Here is a 19,342-nt window from a genome sequence, read left to right as displayed (position 1 = left end):
AAAGTGACAGCAGTGACTTTTATTGAAGTGCAAAATAAGGTATGGTGCACTGTTACATGTGCCACCAATGTATTCTGAGAAGTCTATTTCTTTCCTTTCCCCTTTGCCTTTGTGTATTTTAGTTTTGTGGTGGAGGGAGACTTGTTGGTTGTGCAGCCTGTTGATCCGAGAGGTTTGTTCAGGGAAGTTGTGGTGGGCTTGTGTCTGAACAGACTAGATATGTGGATAGTTGTCTTGCCAGATGCAAATTGACATTCTTTGATGCAAACTTGCAACAAGGAAATGGCAGACAGGGTGGAGGCGGAGGGACCACTCATTTCTCACATGTTCTGAGTAGAGACTTCTGAAGGGACTATGTCTGGTTCTTCGTCCAGCTGGGTGCACCCTGTCATTACTTTGTTTCCTGAGGACAAATGGCTGAGGGATGGAATGTAGGTGTGTACACCTTTCCAATGGATCCTGAGTTTGCTGGACCTCCCTTCTGGTGGTGGATATGAGCTGTAATGTGCAGATGCATTCATTGACTCATTGCTGCCATGTTTTGGATGTGAGCTTATGAGCCTTAACAGCCCATTTCCATTTGTTTGTGAGGTTCATACAAACCTTCCTGCCCAGCAGAAACTGGATTCACCTAGCCTTCCTTCACCCATTTGAGTTATACTGCCAGGGTGGTTTGTTGATATGGGGAACAAAGTGATAGTCATGGTACACCATTTTTCTTGTCCCTAGTCCCTTACTAATTGTCAAGAGTGATTTTTATCCGGTATTTGGCAATGCATTGCTGCAACTGTCCTTTTTATAGGAATTTTTTTAAAAAAAGCAAGTCCAAAATCTGCAGTTACTCTACTCCTCCCAGGGTGCACAGGACACCAGTGAAGTTTTAATACCAAGTCATAACATGTGATGCTAGCAGTCACTCTAAAATCATGGAAGTAGGTTGTTTGCATACATTTTTTTTCATGCTGCTTGTTTTGCTTCAAAATTACAAACACAGCTTTTGAATCGTAATCCCTTCATCTGGCAAATAGGACTTAACAAATTCTAAGTCTAGTTTACCCTTGAAATACACTGAGCTCTGAAACTTTCAAAGAGGAAGAAAAATACAGTAAAATGACTTTAAAAATTGAGAGAGCTGTTAAGTTTGAAAGCAGGTATTCTGGCTAGCAAACAAAAATTGTAAAGCGCTGTGCTGAACAATATTCGAATACAAAATGATTATAAAGCAAAATACAACATCAAGCAACCTGAGGGAATGAGGTCAGGTGATCAAATGTTCAATCAAAGTAGGATTTAAGACGTACTGTACCTTTTTTAAAGGAGGAAAGCAAGCTAAAGCGACAAGTGTAAGAGAGGATCTTTTCAGGGAACTGAAGGCAAAACCACCAGTAATAGTGATTAAAACTGGAAATGCTCGAAACCAGTATGAGGATAATTGGCATATATATCTATAGGGGTTTTTGGAGCTAGAGAAAAACTTATAAAGACTTAAAAACATAAGTATTTTAAAACAAAGTTTATGGATAAATAAGACTTGCTGCAAGTTAAAACACATGCAGTAGCATTTTGGATGACCCCAGTTTGCAAATGATAGTCTATGGTAGGATTGCATTGGAGCAGTCAAGTCAAATGAGAACAAAGACACAAATGAGTGTTTCAGCAGCAAGTTTGCTGAGACGGGGATGTTGTCAGATGTCCCAAAAATGGAGGACAGTCCTACTGATGGTGAGAACAAAGTTGAAAAATCATCTTTTGGGTCAAATGACAAGGTTGTGAACAGACTGACTTAATCTTCAATTATTATCAAAGAGAGGGTTGGAGTCATAGCTAGGAGTTTGGAGTAGACACCAAACACTATGTTCAGTCTTCCCAGTATCTAATTGCAAGAAAACATTGCTCATCCAGGTTGAATAAGTAGCCTGATAACTTAGCAAGGAAGGAAGAATCCAGAGAGGTAGTGGTGATATAGAGCTGGATGCTGTCAGCATCCATGTGAACTGAAAATGTGTTGCTGGTTAAAGCACAGCAGGTCAGGCAGCATCCAAGGAACAGGAAATTCGACGTTTCGGGCTAAAGCCCTTCATCAGGAATGATTTTGAGGGCTTTAGCCCGAAACATCGAATTTCCTGTTCCTTGGATGCTGCCTGACCTGCTGTGCTTTAACCAGCAACACATTTTCAGCTCTGATCTCCAGCATCTGCAGACCTCACTTTTTATTAGCATTCATGTGAAAACTAATTAGATGAGTTTAGTTTAGATAAAAAGCGAGATGCTGCACTTTGGGAAAGCAAATCTTAGCAGGACTTATACACTTTAATGGTAAGGTCCTAGGGAGTGTTGCTGAACAAAGACACCTTAGAGTGCAGATTCATAGCTCCTTGAAAGTGGAGTCGCAGATAGATAGGATAGTGCATGAGGCATTTGGTATGCTTTCCTTTATTGGTCAGAGTATTGAGTACAGGAGGCCATGTTGTGGCTGTACAGGACATTGGTTAGGCCACTGTTGGAATATTGCGTGCAATTCTGGTCGTCTTCCTATCGGTCAGATGTTGTGAAACTTGAAAGGGTCCAGAAAAGATTTACAAGGATGTTGCCAGGTTTGGTGGATTTGAGCTATAGGGAGCGATTGAATAGGCTAGGGCTGTTTTCCCAGGAGCTTGGAGGCTGAGGGGTGACCTTAGAGATTTATAAAATCAAGAGGGACATGGGTAGGATAAATAGACAAGGTATTTTCCCTAGGGTGGGGGGAGTCCAGAACTAGAGGGCATAGGTTTAGGGTGAGATGAGGAAGATATAGAAGAGACGTATGGGGCAACTTTTTTCACGCAGAGGGTGGTTACATGTATGGAATTAGCTGACATTGGAAGTGGTGGAGGCTAGTACGATTGCAACATTTGAAAGGCATCTGGATGGGTATATGAATAGGAAGGGTTTGGAAGGATATGAGCTAGGTGCCGGTAAATGGGATTTGATTAGATTAGATTACTTAGATTAGATTACTTAGTGTGGAAACAGGCCCTTCGGCCCAACAAGTCCACACCGACCCGTCGAAGTGCAACCCACCCATACCCCTACATTTACCCCTTACCTAACACTACGGGCAATTTAGCATGGCCAATTCACCTGACCCGTACATCTTTGGAATGTGGGAGGAAACCGGAGCACCCGGAGGAATATTGGTCAGCATGGACGAGCTGGACCAAAGGGTCTGTTTCCTTACTGTACATCTCTGATTCTGTTACCAAAGGACAGTGAGAAGATGAGAAATAGGCAGAGACCAAAGCTATAGACTCAGAAGGGAGTGGTCTTGTCCAGAATCCAGTATCGCCTGGCCAAAAGGTGTGTCATATCAAGATTGATTAAAATAGCTAGAACCAAAAGTATGGGAATAGAAAAAGAATCCATTGTGAGTTACTGTTGAGACTCTAAATTTTGTTACTTTTATCTGTTTTAGATGCAAATAGAGATTTCTTGGAGTTTAAGTCGTTGCAGATCAGATGAATTACAAATTGTTCTATGTCTATAATTATTAGTTAAACATTTATGGCTTGTAAGTGAGTGAATTGATAACATTATCTGGTGATTGATTGAGATTCAGTTGTTTTTATTTAACTTTCAGCTGATTACAAACGCTAAGAATACCATACTAAACTTCAAAAGATTCCATGGTCGAGCATTTAGTGATCCTGTTGTTCAAAATCTGAAGAATAAGCTGGCTTATGATCTTGTTCCAATGGAACCTGGAGTTGGAGTTAAGGCAAGTTCATTTGAATGCTGTTATCAACAAGCATATTTTTGCTCTCTCTCGATAAGACTGGATAATGGTATTTTTAGAATATATGTTGTATTTTCTTTCGTAACACCAATTTTTTTTTTGAACTGTGGGGGTTCTCACTACTGATTATACAATACTCAGCACCTTTTGCATCTTCTCAGATACTGAAGTAGTCCATGTTCAAATGCAACTAGACCTGAACAGTATTCGGGCTTGGCTGACAAGTAATATTTGTGCAACACAAGTACCAGGCAATGACCACCCCCAAAAAGAGACCATCTAATCATTGCTCCTTGGCATTCAATGACTTTATGATCCCTGAATTCCCCACTGTCAACATTCTGAGAGATACCATTGATCAGAAACTCAACTAAACTCACGATATAAACGTAGTGGCTACAAGACCAGGTCGGAGGTTAGGAATGCTGCAGTAAGTAACTCTCCACCTGTCTCTATAAATCCTATTCACTATCTACAAGGTATAGATCAGGAATGTGATGGAATAGTCCCACTTGCCTGGATGAAGGTAGCTCCAATGACTCTCCGAAAACTTGACCATATGGGAGAAAGCATCCCACATCCACTCATTCCTCCACCGACAATCAGTAGCAGCAATGCATACCATCTACAAGATGCACTGCATAGATTTGCCAAAGATCCTTAGCAGCACCTTCCATACCCATGACCACTACCATTTAGAAGGACCAGGGCGGCTGATACATGGGAACATCACCTCCAAGCTACTCACCATCCAGACTTGGTAATAGATCGCTGTTCCTTCATTGTTGGGTCAAAATCCAGGAATTCCCTCCCTAACAACCTTGTGGTTCTACCCATAACACATGGACTGCAGCAGTTCAAGAAGGCAGCACACCATCACTACCTCAAGGGCAACTCAGGAGGAGCAATAAATGCTGGCCTGCCAGCAAAGCTCACATGTGTTAACTGAATGTTCAAAAATTACTTGTTTTCTCCAAGAAAGGTTCCATATCTTTGTGTTTTAAAGTCATGTACGGCATGGAAACAGACCCTTCGATCCAACCCATCCATGCCGACCAGATATCCCAACCCAATCTAGTACCACCTGCCAGCACCCAGCCCATATCCCTCCAAACCCTTCCTATTCATATACCCACCCAAATGTCTTTTAAATGCTGCATTTATACCAGCCTCCACCACTTCCTCTGGCAGCTCATTTCATACACGTACCACCCTCTGCATGAAAAAGTTGCCTGGTAAGTCTCCTTTATATCTTTCCCCTCTCACCCTAAACCTATGCCATCTAGTTCTGGACTCCCCGACTCAAGGGAAAAGACTCTGCCTATTTATCCTATCCATGCCCCTCTTGATTTTATGAGCCTCTATAAAGTCCCCCCTCAACCTCCGATGCTCCGGGGAAAACAGCCCTAGCCTATTCAACCTCTCCCTATAGCTCGAATCCTCCAACCCTGGCAACATCCTTGTATATCTTTTCTGAACCCTTTCAAGTTTCACAACATCCTTCTGACAGGAAGGAGACCAGAATTGCACGCAATATTCCAACAGTGGCCTAACCAATGTCCTGTACAGCCGCAACATGACCTCCCAACTCCTGTACTAAGTACTTTGACCAATAAAGGAAAGTATACCAAACGCTTTCTTCACTATCCTATCTACCTGCGACTCTACTTTCAAGGAGCCATGAACCTGCACTCCAAGGTCTCTTTGTTCAGCAAAACTCCTTGGACCTTACCATTAAGTGTATAAGTCCTGCTAAGATTTGCTTTCCCAAAATGCAGCACCTCACATTTATCTGAATTAAACGCCATCTGCCACTTCTCAGCCCATTGGCCCATCTGGGTCCAGATCCTGTAGTCATCTGAGGTGACCTCCTTCGCTGTCCACTACACCTCCAATTTGGGTGTCATCAGCAAGCTTATTAACTATACCTCTTATGCTTGCATCAAAATCATTTATATAAATGACGAAAAGTAGAGGACACAGCACCGAACCTGCACTGCACTGGTCACAGGCCTCCAGTCTGAAAAACAACCCTCCACCACCACCCTCTGTCTTCTACCTTTTGAGCCAGTTCTATATCCAAGTGGTTAGTTCTCCTCGTATTCTGTGAGATTTAACCTTGCTAACCAGTCTCCCATGGGGAACCTTGTTGATCACCTTATTGAAGTCCATATAGATTACATCTACTGCTCTGCCCTCATCAATCCTCTTGGTTTGTTACTTCTTCAAAAACCTCCATCAAATTTGTGAGACATGATTTCCCATGCACAAAGCCATGTTGACTATCCCTAATCAGTCCTTACCTTTCCAAATACTTGTACATCCTGTCCCTCAGGATTCCTCCAACAGTTTACCCACCACTGACGTCAGGCTCACCAGTCCTTAGTTTCCTGGCTTGTCCTTACCACCCTTCTTAAACAGTGGCACCGCATTAGCCAACCTTCAGTCTTCTGACACCTCGCCTGTGACTGTCGATGATACAAATATCTCAACAAGAGGCTCAGCAATCACTTCCCTAGCTTCCCATAGAGTTCTAGAGTACACCTAATCAGGTGCTGGGGATTTACCCACCTTTTAAGCATTTCAATATATCTAGCACTTCCTCTGTAATAAGGATATTTTTCAAGATGTCACCATCTATTTGCCTATATCTTCCATGTCCTTTTCCACAGTAAATACTGATGCAGAATACTCATTTAGTATCTCCCCCATTTTCTGTGGCTCCACACAAAACTGCCTTGCTGATCTTTGAGGGGCCCTATTCTCTCCCTAGTTAACATTTTGTCCTTAATGTATATGTAAAAACCCTTTGGATTCTCCTTAATTCTATTTGCCAAAGCTATCTTATGTCCCCTTTATGCCCTCCTGATTTCCCTCTTGCGTATGCTCCTATTATCTTTGAGTCAATCCTTAGATAGTTTTAATCTTTCTTGTCTATACCTAACAAATGCTTCCTTCTTTTTCTTAACCAAACCCTCAATTTCTTTAGTCATCAACATTCCCTATACCTACCAGCCTTTTCTTTCACCCTGACAAGAATATACTATCTCTGGATTCTTGTTATCTCATTTCGGAAAGCTTTCCATTTTCCAGTCGTCACTTTACTTGCGAACATCTGCCCCCAAACGGCTTTTGAAAGTTCTTGCCTAATACTGTCAAAATTGGCCTTTCTCCAATATAGAACTTCAGCTTTGTGCTTGACAGATTTTATTTATTGTTCAAATTTTCTTTGTCCCAGCTTAATTGGTCACAAAGCAAGTGGGATGAACAAACATGAAAATTTTTACCCGATCTGATCTGAACCTCCCTGTATTTCTGGATTTAGGTCACTAGTTCATGAAATTCAAAGCCTCTAATTTCAGGTCGGGCTTGATTTTAATCTTGTTTTCAGTTATTACATCAATAAGTTGACGGTAGCCTTCTTAAATCAAATAAACCTAAAATGTTTGGGAGGTGAACGAAAGCATCATCTCATTCTCTAGAGAGCTGGCATTGCTGATTAGATGTAAAAACTATAAATTGGGAAGATCAAGTAAGAAAATATTTGGATGATGGAATGATGCACATTATCCATTTTCAGGAATTGTTATGAAGAAGTTATGAGATGTGGATGATCTTTAATTACAGAAAAATGTTAGTGGCCATTTAAGCAAACTCATTTCAGCTCTTTTATTTTTATATAAAGCTTTTTTTTTAATTTTAGGTGATGTATATGGATAAAGAGCAGCATTTTAATGTGGAACAGATCACAGCCATGCTCCTAACCAAACTAAAGGAAACAGCAGAGACCAATTTGAAAAAACCTGTATGTGACTGCGTTATTTCTGTAAGTATGTAGGCGCTAGAAATTGAAATAAGCTAATTAGCCTAAATTTTCAAGATTTGATTTGTATACCAGCTTCTGATCAATTTCTGGGTTACAAACCAAGGTGATGTATGTGGCAGGACGTCAATCATAAATTTCCAGAGGAGGCCAGTGAAAAAGCCACCTCTAATAGTGCAGCTAATTAGTGGTAGTAGGCAGCCTGAGGATTTTGAAGGGTCAGTGTGTCCAACCTGAAGGGAGACCTGTCAACACTGTGTACTGTGCACTGCTGTGGAGAATGGAGAAGAGAACAGCATTAGACTGAAGGTGTATGCCATGGATGGAACCAGCAGTCTATTCCGAATACTCAGTGCTGTCAATAAATCTGTCTACAGGTGACAAAGATTTTGTGTATTTGTCTGTGATGCCCAAGGATTGTCAATTTTGTCCTTTTAACAAGTAACCATAGCTTATTAATATCCTTGATACTTGACTCTCTGGTTCCAACCTGTGAATGGGCTCTCATCTCTTGTGTTTAGCTAAGTTACAGATTTAGTTGGGGTCATGTATGTTGCTGGCACCTTCCAGAAGTGCTGATAAGTGGCTTCCGTAGCTTGACTTTCTGCTTCTTGTGTTAGAAGCAAAAGTTAGAAAAGGATAAATTGACCTTGTCAGGATATTTGTGGCAGGGTTTTTCCAAATTTTTCTGGACTTCTCCATTGCATCAACAATGATATTATTATTATAATAATAATAATAATAATAATATGTCTGTTTAACTTACTGGTTTTAGAACCTATTTATTAAATAGTTTTTGAACATGCCAGATTAATTTTGCAAGGTATATACATGCTAAGTAAGAGTAACAGATCAGGATGCCAAACAACCAAAGGAAACTACTAAGGAATTGCAGCAGAGAATCCCAAAATTAACACCAAACATAATAATGAATAAAGTAATAGCATTAAAGAGTGACATAACCAGCTCAAGATGATATCTATCTTATCACAGAATCCCTACATCAAATCCATACTGACCCTTCAAAGAACATCACATCCAGATCCACCTCTCCTACACTGTCCCTATAACCCTGCGTTTTGCATCGCTAATCCACCTAGCCTACACATTCCTGGACACTATGGGCAATTTAGCATGGCCAGTCCGCCTAACTTGCACATTTTTGGATAAAGATTAGATAAAACAGATCTGAAACAAGCAAAAACAGAAATTGTTGGAAATTAAAGAATGGTCACAGGACTTTTTCTTTCCACTGATACTCCCAGCACTTCCTGTTCTGGTGTGTTGATTCAGTAAGGGAATAAGGTGAGGACATTGTGGATGTTGTTACTGTAATATTCCAAAGTTTTCTTGACTTATGACTTATTTCTTGAACTCTGAAGAATTGCGCATGTCATTCAGGTGACAGACGAAATTATAGACCATTTAGCTAAACATCTGTTAGCAGAAAATTGCTAGCATCTGTAATTAAGGATAGAGTGCATGAACACCTTTTCAAAATTATTTACTGTTTAGTCAAACAGAATGGATTTATAAATGGTAGCTCCTGTCTAAAGAGCCTGATTGAATTCTTTTTGAAGAGGCAAACAGGGATATTTTATAGATATTATATAGAGACTTCTAGAAGGACAAAGCCATAGTGCAAGATAATGATACTGATTAAAAACCAAAGTCCAACATGGGAAAAAGAATACACTAGAAAAAGAACCAGAATCGGAAAAAATGGTTTTAAAAACAAACTGAATTAAACACCTTTTTAACTGAATACATGCAGCATTTATAAGATGGGTGACTTGGTAGTTTGATTTTGCTGTATGTAGACATTACAGAGATTTGGTGCCAGGTTTTGGCTTCTGAGATGGATAGATCAAGTCAGGAAACTTCCTAAATTGGTGGATCCACCATGGTAAAAAGTGCAGCGAATTGCGAGACTTCCCATAGGTGAAATACAGGAAGGATTTGTGCTTCCTAATACCGGAACCAGAGCATAAACTATAAAGGGTAGGTGAGAGACCCCTAGTCTTTATATTTCCCATTTTCAATCATTTCCCATGGCCGCTTATGTGCTCCCTTCTTATTCACCCAGTATCCACTATGAGCAGGTCTCGGGAACCATGCAGAAACTAAATCCAGTCGGCCCTTACTATACAGATTTGACAGTGAAATATCCCATTAATGAAACATAAAACTTTTAACTCTTTTTGAATTGGTTAATTTCTAGGAAAAATTAATTTTAATTTACTAGTGCTTAATCATCTGTTTAAGCTGTAAATCAAATGTGAATTCAGAAATCACTGCAGAGAGATTTTAGCTTTTGAAACCTAGCCAAACATTCATAATAAGTAGTTCTTTGTTGACATATCCCTATTGAAACTGTTCAAGCAGATGCTTCATCAGCTGGCCTGTCATTAGAGAGTGCGTCAGAGATTTACTGACAGTTGTAGCCAGTTAAACAGACCTTATATGCTTCTCCGAACTTTTGTGTCTAACTTTTATAAATTTTTGGCACCATACTACAGGTTTAAGGTCCTTGCAGCTGCTAGAATCTTTTCCCTTATTGAAATTCTTTGTGATCTATGCCACTGCCCACGTTCCCCTACCAGAAAAAAAAAAGTGTGGTTTGTCTGAAAATGTTGGGACTTCTATAGCCACCTCCCTGCTCCCATTTTTTAAATGGTCTACAAGTGTCCCTCTCTCCAAACCAGGAGGCCTGAATTCAAGTCCCACCTGCTCCAGAGGTGTGTCATAACACCTTTGAATAGGTTGATTAGAAAATGCATCTACAAGAATCTTCCTAATTCAATGCAAATCTGACCATGGTCGCAAGTTGAATCAGGCTGCAAACTAACGTTGCAAGAGCATTTGACATTTTTGGAAAAATAGGAAAAAAGAAAAGGAGATAGACTAGCCCATATAGAGGATGAAATCAGAACTGAACAATGGCAAGAAATGATCTTGGCTTAGAAGAGCAGAATGTTGGGTGGAATTTCATAGTCCTAATGGATATTGAAACCCTTGCCACTTCTGTGTGGGTGACATGATTGAGTTATATGCCAGTGTTCGGTCCACCCAGCAATTTAGGACACCAGTGTGTTACAACACAAGAAAACCCCTCTGCTAATTTAAACCAGCAACACAGAAAAGACTTACCCTGTACTATAATCTATTAAAATTTGAGAGGCAAAGAACTGTCAATGGGTCACTATTTAAAGTAAAAAATTAACAACCTTATTCTTCAAGTCCAACAGACAATATTAAAACCAACAACAAATGACAGCTCCTTTCTCTTAAACCTATATTTTATCTCCCACTTTACAATACTAGTCCAATAAAAAGTCCCGATTAAGATTTACAAAAAAATACAATTTTCAAAACCAGTCAGCTATCGAATCTTCTCTTTGTATCTTCCTCTGCAGATTTTCCTGTCGTCTTTTCAATATTCCGCTGCGCAAACTTCTTATAGACAGGCATCTTTTAGAACAGCGAACTGTTCTGCTGGCAGTCTGTACTTGTTGGTGGCAAAGCAATTCTCTCTCTAACTGTTCAAATTGTCTTGTTTTATACCCAAAATATCAATCATTTCATTGGTTTTAATATTATCAAAATGCTAAATTCAAATTTGATTGGATTCTGGTATCTTGGGGCATAATTTTAAACTGGCCGGCTTTGAATTTGTTTTTGTGTTTCGTAGTACCACAGCTGTACTATTGGTTTTGACCAAGTGTTACATTGTTACCTTGTTCAGAACATTGTGTGCTGTGTCAGGCAGTCCTTGCTAGCTTTTCATCTGTCTTAAAGGTACAGTACGTCTACATCTTCATCTTCATGACAAGTGGTAGGCATAAATTTGCACCTTAATAGGTTGGGGACCAGCATTCTGGCAGGCAGGTTGCTGCTGCAATACAGCTGCGTTTAAACTAAATAGCGGGGGGGGGGAGGGGACAAACTGGAAGTTTAAGAAGGAAATTGAAGGGAAAGTTAGAACAAGGGAAATCAAGAAAGATAACGGTATCAATGACGCAGAAAGCTCAAAAAGGGAAAAGGATCATGCCGTAAGGTTGAGTGAAATAGGGGTTGATAGGAAGGGTGAGATCAGTAGCAAATTTAAAAATACTATGTATGAATGCACAAAGTATTAGAAATAAGATGGGTGAGCTTGAGGCTCTTTTGGAAATTGGTAGCTATGATATTGTAAGGATAACTGAGACATGGCTTCAAGTGAAAAGCGCCTGGGAAATGAATATTCAAGGCTATACATGCTATCGTAAGGACAGACTGACGGGCAGAGGGGGTGGGGTGTGGTCCTGTTCGTAAGGGATGATATTCAGCCCCTTGCCCGGGGGGACCTAGAATCAGGTCAGTATGGATAGAGCTGAGAAATCCTAAGGGTAGAAAGACTCTCTTGGGAGTTATCTACAGGCCCCCAAACAGTAGTCTGGATGTCGGATGCAAATTGAATCAGGAGCTGAAATTGGCTTGTTGCAAAGATGTTACTATGGTTATTATGGGGGATTTCAACATGCAGGTAGACTAGGAGAATCAGGATGGTATTGGACCTCAAGAGACTTTGTGGAGTGCATCCGAGATGGATTCTTAGAACATCTGGTGCTGGAGCCTACCAGGGAGAAGGCAATTCTGGATCTGGTATTGTGCAACGAACCAGAATTGATCAGGGACCTCGAAGTGAAGGAGCCATTAGGAGGTAGTGACCATAATACAATAAGCTTCAGTCTACAATTTGAAAGGGAGAGGGTACAATCGGTCGTGACAATATTTCAGTTGAATAAAGGGAACTACGGAGCTATGAGGGAGGAGCTGGCCAAAGTTCAATGGTGCAGTACCTTAGCAGGGATGACAGTGGAGGAACAATGGCAGATATTTCTGTTTGTAATGCAGAAGATGCGGAATCAGTTCATTCCATAAAGGAAGAAAGATTCTATGAGGCAGGGGTGGCCGTGGCTGACGAGGGAAGTTAAGAAACATATAAAGTCAAAAGAGAAAAAGTATAACATGGCAAAGATGAGTGGGAAAATAAAGGACTGGGAAGCTTTTAAAGAACAACAGAGGATTACTAAGAAGGAAATAAACAGAAAAAATGAGGTATGAAGGTAAACTGGCCAAAAATATAAAGGAGGATAGTAAAAGCTTTTTTGGGTATGTGAAAGGGAAAAAAAATGGTTAAGACTAAAGTTGGGCCCTTGAAGACCGAAACAGGGGAATATATTAGTGAACAAAGAAATGGCAGAAGAATTGAATTGGTACTTCAGATCTGTGTTCACTGGGGAAGACACAGTCAATCTCCCAGAGGTAACAGTGGCTGAAGGACCTGAACTGAAGGGAATTTATATTTGCCAGGAATTGGTGTTGGAGAGACTGTTAGGTCTGAAGGCTGATAAGTCCCCGGGGCCTGATGGTCTACATCTCAGGGTACTGAATGAGGTGGCTCTAGAAATCGTGGATGCGTTGGTGATTATTTTCCAGAGTTTGATAGATTCAGGATCAGTTCCTGTGGATTGGAGGGTGGCTAATGTTATACCACTTTTTAAGAAAGGTGGGAGAAAGAAAGCAGGAAATTATAGACCAATTAGTCTGACCTCAGTAGTGGGAAAGATGCTGGAGTCAATTGTAAAGGATGAAATTATGATACATCTGGATAGCAGTAACAGGATAGGTCAGAGTCAGCATGGACTTATGAAGGGGAAATCGTGCTTGAATAATCTTCTGGAATTTTTTTGAGGATGTAACTCTAAAGATGGACAAGGGAGATTCAGTGGATGTAGTGTACCTGGACTTTCAGAAAGCCTTTGATAATGTCCCACATAGGAGGTTAGTAAGCAAAATTCGGGCGCATGGTATTGGGGGCAAAGTACTGACTTGGACTGAAAATTGGTTGGCTGACAGGAAAAAAAAAGTAGTGATAAATGGCTCCCTTTCGGAATGGCAGGCGGTGACCAGTGGGGTACCGCAGGGATCAGTGCTGGGACCGCAGCTCTTTACAATATATATATTAATGATATAGAAGATGGTATTAATAGTAACATTAGCAAATTTGCTGATGATACAAAGCTGGGTGGCAGGGTGAAATGTGAGGAGGATGTTAGGAGATTACAGGATGACCTGGACAGGTTAGGTGAGTGGACAGATGCAGTTTAATGTGGATAAATGTATGGTTATTCACTTTGGTGACAAGAATAAGAAGGCAGATTACTACCTAAAATGGAGTCATGTTAGGTAAAGGTGCAGTACAAAGAAATCTAAGTGTTCTTGTACACCAGTCAATGAGGGTAAGCATGCAGGTACAGCAGGTAGTGAAGAAAGCTAATAGCATGCTGGCCTTCATAACAAGAGGGATTGAGAATAGAAGCAAAGAGGTTCTTCTGCAGCTGTAGAGGGCCCTGGTGAAACCGCACCTGGCATATTGTCTGCAGTGCTGGTCTCCAAATTTGAGGAAAGACATTCTGGCTATTGAGGGAGTGCAGCGTAGGTTCACGAGGTCAATTCCTGGAATGGCGTGACTATCTTATATTGAAAGATTGGAACGACTGGGCTTATATATCCTTGAGTTTAGAAAACTATGGGGATCTGATTGAGACGTATAAGATTATTAAAGGATTGGACACTCTGGAGGCAGGAAACATGTTTCTGCTGATGGGTGAGTCCCGAACCAGAGGACACAGCTTAAACATATGGAGTAGGCCATTTGGGACAGAGATGAGGAGAAACTTCTTCCACCAGAGAGTGGTGGGTGTGTGGAATGCTCTGCCCCGGAAGGCAGAATCCAGTCTTTGGATTCGTTTAAGAAAGAGTTGGATAGAGCTCTCGAGGATAGTGGAATCAAGGGTTATGGAGATAAGGCAGGAATAGGATATTGATTTGAGGATGATCAGCCATGATCATAAATGAATGGTGATGCAGGCTCAAGGGCAGAATGGCCTACTCCTGCACCTATTGTCTTAAGTCATGTATGTCAAAAACTGCTGGTCATTCAGAGGGCTACAGCTCTCTGTTGTCAACAGGAGCATCATGGAAAATCGTCACGTCCACTTATGCTGCAGAGACTTTGCCAGGGATTGTTGCTGGACCCCTGATTCTGGTCGGGTTAGAGAAAGATTTCAAAAAGTAGAGATCTTTCTGGTCCCACATTCCCTTAAAACTGTGCTACTCGATTTGGGCAGAATGCCTTATGATGAGAAATCCCCAGTGCTATCACTTTGCACCCCTAGTCTGTTGATAAACCCAAACTGGGCAGACTTGATGATGGTTGTGAAAACGATGAAACTTCATTTAATTTGTGGGCTGTCAATATATTCAGGAAAGCTCAAGGGTAATTGCTTTTAATTACCTCATTAACAAGCCTCGTTTATATCCCACCATTGGCAGGCACATGGAGTTAGGTCCAGTGTTCCTGGTAATTTTTAGTTTCTACAGTAGAGCCTTCTGATGTTCCGTGCACAGCAGCAACATCCAGACCTAGAAGTCAGTGCTGCACTCTGTCAGCACCTGGATCGCTGTGCACGGAATGTCAGAGTGGCTTCACATGCTTAGCAACGCAACTTACAGGGAAAATTGGTTAGATTGTAGATCCACATTGACTTGATTACATTACATAACAGTTCTCAGGTTAATGGTCCACTGCAAATCCTGTTTCTGTGCTCGTAGGATAGGTCCGAGCCTTCAAGGAAAGTAATCAATATAGGATTGCTGTTCTGTTCAAGCATTTTTCTAACTCAGGGCTGCTTGGTTTTTACGTGTGTGCACGCGTGTGTAGCATTCTTCATCCCTCAGAATTCAATGAACACAGACTCAGGGACAGATGGGTACAGTTCCTTGTATATCGCATTAGCTACCATAAAGCAAATATAATGTTTCGCTGTTGAATGGATTAGTGAATGGGCAGAGTGGGTAGAACGACAGGAGTGAAACTTAACAAGTAGATAGGTGGCAAGGTAATCTGTCAGTTGATGATTAATCAGATGGTCTGCAGAGTTAGTTGTGGGGGGAGGAAATCACCGTGGCAATTGGCTGTCAGCTCTTGAGTAACCTAGTTGGACTAGGTTTCATCTGCTCAATATTTAACTACTCTGTTAAATACATTGGAACTTTACAATGTCTCCAATATTATCTCAGAATTGGAGGCCTTTTAGTGGACCAAGGCAGCAGAGAAATTGCCCATTTGGAGACTGGAAGATTCAGACTATAAGCATTTATTATTACTAATAGGATTTGGAATATAAAACAGCCTCGATTATTCAAATGAGGCGGTTGAGAGTTTTTGTTCAGATAATGGGTAGCGATTTTACGGGACCTTGAGATCTAGTTTGGATAAAACAAAATTTGGATAATTGATGTTTGGATAATCAAAGTTGTTCTGTATATAGTTATTTTGATTTGTCATAGTGGAATAATTTGTTTCATTATTTGCTAAGACATGATTTCTTGTTTAGCTGATTAGCTTCTAACATTTTATAAAAGCTTTCAAAAGGCACTAATAAGATGCTCTAGAATAATGTCAGAGTCGACATAAGCTTAAAATTTGATAGAGTAGTTGGGATGAAAATGAAAGAGGTAAAGGGATATTATGGCACACCTTAACTCACTGCCACATATAGGTCCTCTTGCTGTGCAAGTATTAGGTGGCCATGTTGAGTTTTCATGCTGCCATTTATTTTGTTTTAAAAAGCAGATCTTTCATAATTATGCAAATTTATTTCTTAAACCATTCCAGACTTAGCTCATTTGTAACTTTTAGCACCGTTTGAAAATCTTATTAGGTGTGTTTTTTATGCTTCAGGATTATAACCATGTACATATCAACTTCACCTGCATTTTGTAATCGAGCTCGGTTCCATGGATCAATAGGACTACACTTATTTTTTTTTTAAAAAGCAAATGTCTGGATCTGTATGCTTTTACTTGTATAAACATAGTAAGCTCGTACTTTTAGGTTGATTCTGCCAAAAGACCTGATTATTAAAGGACACTTTTATCATAACCGTTTGAAAATACAGATGTATTTATTATCTACTGCATTAGCATTTCTACTGTCTGTTAACTCAAAAAAAAATCAGTAAGGTTGATCAAATAAGAATTCCCTTCTGCAATCTGTGCTGACTGTTCATTATATTTTCATTTCTAGATGTTCAAATATTCTGTACTTTAGTAGGGCTTCCACTGTTTTGCCTATCACTAATGTTGAGCTGACTGGTCTATAATTCTGTCCTCTTCCATAAAAATAAGTATTAACTTCGCTATTTGCCAGTCCTCTGGCCCCTTTTTCTAATGAGTTATTAAATGTATGTAGTAATTTAATTAGCCATAATCCACAAAGGACCACAGGCTCTCTCTTTCTCTCCATTATAGAGGGACAATTGGTTATATACAGCTTGAGAGGCACCACTCTACAAGCGTGGGGCAAGGTGAGGAGGCAGGCCTCCATGAACCATCAGTCGGCGCAGGGGATTGAACCCATGTCATTGGCATCATTCTACATCGCACTCTAGCCAACTGAACTAACCGACTTTCTCTGGTATCTCTTCCATAGATACTTTTAAAATGTATGGATGAACTCCATCTGGATTAGGGACATTATCCTTTTTTGAGATTGTTTGATTTAGATTATTCAAATGTACCCTTCTATAAATTTTAAATACACATTGCTCTTTTCACCTGTTCTAGCTCATTTCTAAGTAACAAAGTAAATTAATTGTTTAATTTTGTTTACTGTGGCTTAATCCTTTTTGTCCCCTGTAATGGCCTTTATTCTTTTAACAACATGTTTTTTATTGCGCTGCCTGTAAAATAATTGCTCTTTTGTTTCCTGTTCATTGAAAATTTAATTTCACAATTCTTGTTCACCTTCCTAATTTTATTTTTCTTTTGACTTCTCAACTCATTGTCACTGCTACCGAGGTGGCTGCAGTCATCTGCCCCAGCGATAGAAAGGTGGACTGCTGGTGGACCTGAATGATGCATCTTCCTGCCTTTACTGGAATTGAATTCTGTCTGAAGATGACAAGGTCCATCTTCCCATCAGCAGATATGGCCTCTATGTGGTCAATTAGTGACCACAATAAGAGCCTTATTCCACCTATCTGCAATTATTTCAGCTAGAGAAGGGAGAAGAAAGATGGTTCCGTGCAAGCAGTTAGCCACTGCCAGCAAACTGTCACTTTGGTTGTGACAGAGCTGGGGTGGAGGAGACATGCCTTGATCATTCAGATCAAGGAACTGGACCTGGGACAGGACTGTGGTTTCTAGAGACCTTGCCAACCAATGTCTCCCAACAACCCTCGCCTCATGAGATCTCACCTGTCAAGCAGCACTTGCCTTTTCTCATAAGTGCCTTTCCAGGGGATAATCCTCCACCTTGGCTGGGGTTTATTGTACCAGCAGCAGCCACATCATCCACCACTGTGCAGTTTTGGAGCTGCGGGGATCTCTGATTGTCTGTGAGATCTTCGTCGCTAGGACTCCTTTTATTACAGGCTCCATTTCTGCAATTGGCAACCAATCACCTTTATGGGCTATAAGTTTCCTTCATCCTAACTTTCCTGTCTTCAAAAACAGGAAACTGCCATTTGATGTTTCGTAATGTTTGGACTTCTCTCCTCTAGTTCATTCTTCATCATTAGATCCAAACACCTACCTACCTTTTGGTCTTTTTATATAGTATGTTGGAAAGATTTCTTGGGCATGTTGCAGTGAGTTTATGCAGTCATTTGTGCTACTTTAAAAATTTAATGTGAGAGGCCAGGTTCCCCTGAGAACAAGACATGCCATTAACTAATTAATCATCGTTGAGTTTCCACTAATGCTAATTGTGCTTGCTGGCAGATTTTTGAGAAGGTTCTTAAAATTAAACCTTTTTAAGATACAAGGATGAGGCAAGTTTTAATCTTTAAAAATTAATTTCTGGAGAAGCTTTGCACATTTGAATATATTTGGTTCTGTTTACGTTTTTGTGACATGTCAGTGCACTTACTGGAAATGATTTTTTTTGGGGATATATCCAATTTCAACTGTTAATAAATGTGTACCGGGTTATCACTGTTGATTATATTTAACGCATAACCTTGATTCAGAATTTCAATCTGATTGCATTGGTTCATGAAAGCTTTAAGTTGAGGAGGGTGCATATGAGTCCGAGTAGAAATGCTATCTCACAATAGCATTTCTGAAAACTAGCATAATTTGCAATCCGATCTCTGTACAGAGAACAAAAAGAAAAATAATATTGTTGAAGAAAAAATGTATTGAATGGCAAGGCAACTTCATACCACATTAAAACATTTCTTTTTGTAGGTACCTGCATTTTTCACCAATGCTGAAAGGAGTTCTGTGCTAAATGCTGCTTATATTGCAGGCTTGAATTGTTTAAGACTGATGAATGATACCACTGCAGGTATGATGTAGAATCAGATTTTATTTTTTCATAAATTTTATTTTCCAAACATAAATGGTTTTAATTGTCTATCTTTAATATTTTAGCATCTCTAGCTTATGGAATCTACAAGCCAGATTTACCAGTCCCTGAAGAAAAGCCAAAGATTGTTGTATTTGCAGATATGGGTCATTCAGCATTCCAAGTTTGCGTCTGTGCTTTCAATAAGGGGACTCTTAAGGTAATTATTTTGTGTTGTTCTTTTATGAAAATGTAGCAATATGCTGACTATCTTTTGAAATTTATTGCAGACATATCCTTTTTTATTACTTTTTGACAAGCTGCTTCTGAAAACTTATTAGTTTCC

At 40.1% G+C, this 19,342-nt stretch overlaps 1 protein-coding gene across 2 annotated transcripts in view; it reads left to right on the top strand.

Annotated features, from left to right (window-relative positions):
- LOC132816810 (heat shock protein 105 kDa-like) overlaps positions 1-19,342 on the top strand; it is a 92,471-nt gene that overhangs the window by 20,281 nt on the left and 52,848 nt on the right. Inside the window, exons 3-6 of one of the 2 annotated variants that reach the window (XM_060826774.1) lie at positions 3,617-3,754; positions 7,476-7,598; positions 18,897-18,996; positions 19,083-19,216. In XM_060826774.1, the coding sequence (XP_060682757.1) occupies positions 3,617-3,754; positions 7,476-7,598; positions 18,897-18,996; positions 19,083-19,216 (495 nt within the window). Of the gene's footprint in view, positions 1-3,616; positions 3,755-7,475; positions 7,599-16,955; positions 17,122-18,896; positions 18,997-19,082; positions 19,217-19,342 lie in introns of those variants that run through there. The other variant, XM_060826773.1, reaches the window with a different exon arrangement.

Source organism: Hemiscyllium ocellatum, chromosome 6 (assembly GCF_020745735.1).
Source record: "Hemiscyllium ocellatum isolate sHemOce1 chromosome 6, sHemOce1.pat.X.cur, whole genome shotgun sequence".
Classification (NCBI taxonomy): domain Eukaryota; kingdom Metazoa; phylum Chordata; class Chondrichthyes; order Orectolobiformes; family Hemiscylliidae; genus Hemiscyllium; species Hemiscyllium ocellatum.
The sequence above is the reverse complement of the archived record's forward strand: the minus strand, read 5'-3'. Positions and strand labels throughout refer to the sequence as shown.